This window comes from Apium graveolens, chromosome 6 (assembly GCF_009905375.1).
Source record: "Apium graveolens cultivar Ventura chromosome 6, ASM990537v1, whole genome shotgun sequence".
NCBI lineage: Eukaryota > Viridiplantae > Streptophyta > Magnoliopsida > Apiales > Apiaceae > Apium > Apium graveolens.
In genome coordinates, this window is record NC_133652.1 from 36,720,707 (window position 1) to 36,724,540 (window position 3,834).

A 3,834-nucleotide genomic window follows, 5' to 3' on the forward strand; every position below is an offset into this window, starting at 1 on the left:
ACTGCAATGTTTCGTGCATATACATATACTTACACATACATTCGTGCAAGAAGCTCAACCGCCGCCTGACACCCCGGGAAAAGCGTTAAAGTACTGCCCACATGTCGCACCCACACCAAGGCCTACCCAAACACAACCCCGGGGACTTATACCCAACAGCACCCCGGGGTTAAGGGCCACAAATCAAAGAAAAAATGGCAAATTTTTTCCAAGTGCCAAAAACCAAAAGGCCTACCCCGGGAACTTGTACCTGACAACACCCCGGGGTTAGGGTCCACAAATCAAAGGAAAAATGACAAAATTCCTCCAAGTGCCAAAAACCCAAAGGACTACCCAAACACAACCCCGGGGACTTATACCCCATAACACCCCGGGGTTAGGGGCCACAAATCAAAGGAAAAATGACAAAATTTTTCCAAGTAGCAAAAACCAAAAGGCCTACCCAAACACAACCCCGGGGACTTATACCCAATAACACCCCGGGGTTAGGGGCCACAAATCAAAGGAAAAATGACAAAATTTTTCCAAGTGCCAAAAACCAAAAGGCCTACCCAAACACAACCCCGGGGACTTGTACCCAACAAACACCCCGGGGTTAGGGGCCACAAACCAAAGAAAAAATGACAAAATGTTTCCCAGGGCCAAGAACCAAGGGGCCTACCCAAACCCCACCTCGGGGACTCGTACCCAACGTTATCACGGGGTCAGGGGACAAATCAAAGGGGTAAATTTTTTTCCAAAACTACTCCCCCATCCGGGGAAACCCGCACAAGGGAGTGGGAGACAAATGATATGCCAGAAGTAATCAGGCCCAAATAAAGGAACAGAGGCCCAAAAGAGAAAACACCTCAGGCCCAAGCCAGGGTGGTCCCCGGTGCCACATGGCACAGGACAAAAGAGTCAACTGTCCCATGTTACCCAAAATGGAACAATTGCATCTCAGTCATTCACGGGTAATCATACCAAGACAACTCTAATGGAGAAAGGACACCTGACCACACAGCCCATCTGGACCGTCCAACCTATCACCAACCAAGAAAGATCAAAGGCAGGATGAAGAGGTACGAACCCCAAAAACCCTAAATCTTTGGACCTATAAAAGGCCCCAAAAAGAGGGTTTTAGGGGTTGAAAAAAAATATTTGACTGCTACACACCTATACACACACCCTCACATATATTTTGAATAGCCCATTCTTCCCTCTTCTTCTTCTTCTTCTTCAAGAAAGCCCATTTTTTACTCTCACACCGGAGTTGCCGCGGGATAAAACCACCCTTCCGGTTTTGTTTTGCAGAGACCCATACTTAGCAGGTTAACCACACTCCAACCGCTACGGAAGTTGGGTCCCAACGCGTGTGAGAAAGGAGAAGACCTGGGAAGAAACCGAGTTATCACTCGGAATATATATATAATATGAATTATATACGAAAATATATAATTTGGTCAAACATCAAAATATAATTTGTTATAAGACTCTAAGCGCCAATTACTCAAATGCTAAATATGCATTATTTAGTAGTAGTACAACATATAAGTTTCTTGTATGTTAGTATAAAATAAAAGGGAAATTAGTATTACAATAAATGACTATTATATATTTTATTTTGTATATTTTCATTTCGTACCATTAATTCATATTAAAAATAAATCCGCCACTAAAAAAAGTTATATTTTTTGAATTAATATACTTTCGTACTCGTAAGCCAAATTTGGGACCTAAAGTTTCGCACCCAAAACTTAATATTCATGTCGTTTTTCGTTTTCACATATGCGAAACTGGTCTAGTTTTAATATACGAAATGCATGTAAAATGCAGATTAAATTTAAACGAAATGAAATTAAATGTATTATTCATGGAGGTGGGACCAACTGATGCAATCATCGATTGTTATGTGTGTATATATAACACTCATGTGTCCGCATGAAAGCTCACTCAAAGTTTTCTTTCTAAATTTGTAATGGCTCTATAGCATATCACCACATAGATAGATACATATAGTAGTTAACTAGAAGCAGTTACCGGAAAATTAAGATATTAGTCGATACAAAAATTGTTTTGATACATGGCTAAAGGTAGGAAACTAACCATCAGTCGCAGTGAACGTTTTTTGGGCAGCTACAGTCACGGTCAAACTCATGCTACGGTCAACGCAGATTCCGACTTTCTCGAAGATGACGTGTGGGCCGCCGTCGACATAGTCACCGGCGCTGGCGATGATCATTTTTCCCACAATTCTCATGAAGAGTGGACTCCACGCGCTTACCCGGAGACCAACAGGCGCGTGAGCATTAGGAGCTACATGCATGCTGGTAATGAAGGTGGCCACGTCGGCGGGTTGGCTTTCGCTTTTGATGATCCGGGTCGGACTGCTTCGCCTCGGATTCTGCACAAAATCCATGGTCAGGAGATTGTCGGGTCGCCACGTGGACGGCAGTTTGCCACGTCAGCACCGATTAACGTGCCTGATTGGTCAAAAATGTGGAAAGCAGATGAGTCAATGGATGACTCGGACGAGTGTGATGATGGTGAGTTTGACAAGGTTCCACCACACGAGTTCTTGGCTCGGAGTCGAAACTCGGCTGCCAACTCAGTTTTTGAAGGCGTTGGAAGAACACTCAAAGGCAGGGACATGAGTCGAGTTCGGGATGCGGTGTGGAGTCAAACCGGATTCGATGGTTAATTATGATTTAGAATAGATTTAATTGTTAAATAATCATTATCATTTAAGTTCGTAGGCATAAAATGTGGCAAGCAAGAGTATCACTCTCCGTAAATATTTTCTAGTGGTATCATTTGGGAGTACTCGGTTGTAGCATTTTTATGTGTACCTGATTTTTCAACAAATATTGGACCCGTGTAAATATCAGATTAGCACCGGAGTTATAGAAATTAAGTGTCAAAATTAAAGGAGAAAATTCAAAACTATGTACGATAGCACTTCTATTTTATCAAATTTAAAATTGAACACATTTGGTTTGCTGAAAAAAAAAATAAAAGAGTTCGATTACAATTTTTAAATGAGATATTTCTATTGAAATAATAGGAATCTAGGAGTGTTTGGACTAAAGATTCGAAAGGTTCTAAAAATAAAATATGGACAAAATAGCACTTGTAATTGCCATTGTACATGCACTAAGCTTGTTTCATCATTGATGGATTGATGGATTCGCGGTAACTCTCTTTCTTGAGTAGATAGGTAAGTTTAAGAGCATTTTCAATATTAAAATGTAAAATGATTGATTATAATAATTAATTATTATTATTTTATAAAATTTTAGTTAAAAAGTTTAATATAAATTTTGTATATTGGAGATGCTATAACTCCAAACATCATTATATGTTAAATTGATTTTTCATAATTCCAACTCTTAACACCATATAGTTAAATTAATTTTTCAGTTTTTTACTTAGATACTTTTACATTTTTTTATAATTTCTTTTTTACTATATACTCTGTTCAATGTTTTTTTATGTATTTTTCAATTAATTGTTTTGTGTACTGCAAGTCTTTTATTAGTATTCCCTCCTTTTTATTGATATTGTATAAATTTTTATATGCAGTCCTGTTAATTTTATGTGCTTTTATTTATTGTGTATTATATGTAATTACATCTAATCATTTGTGTTCTATAATTCTTATATGTTTTATTTGTTCTTAGTTGATAGGGATAAATAAATTATGATTGTATAATTAAATACTGCATTAATTGTACAAACTGTGGGCTGCTAGGCCCAATAAAAAGATATATGATACTCAGACCAGAAAGGTTAAGCCTGATGGACCAGATCAGGCCTGATGGAATAAAAAAGGCCCAAAAGCCCTGATTATTAATT

At 38.5% G+C, this 3,834-nt stretch overlaps 1 protein-coding gene across 1 annotated transcript; it reads left to right on the forward strand.

The window, feature by feature from the left end:
* The first annotated feature begins 1,927 nt into the window (after nt 1-1,927).
* On the forward strand, nt 1,928-2,866 carry LOC141668451 (protein S40-6-like). The gene has a single exon (XM_074475342.1). The coding sequence runs from the start codon at nt 2,063-2,065 to the stop codon at nt 2,678-2,680; it is 618 nt and encodes a 205-aa protein (XP_074331443.1). The 5' UTR covers nt 1,928-2,062; the 3' UTR covers nt 2,681-2,866.
* The last annotated feature ends 968 nt before the right edge of the window (nt 2,867-3,834 follow it).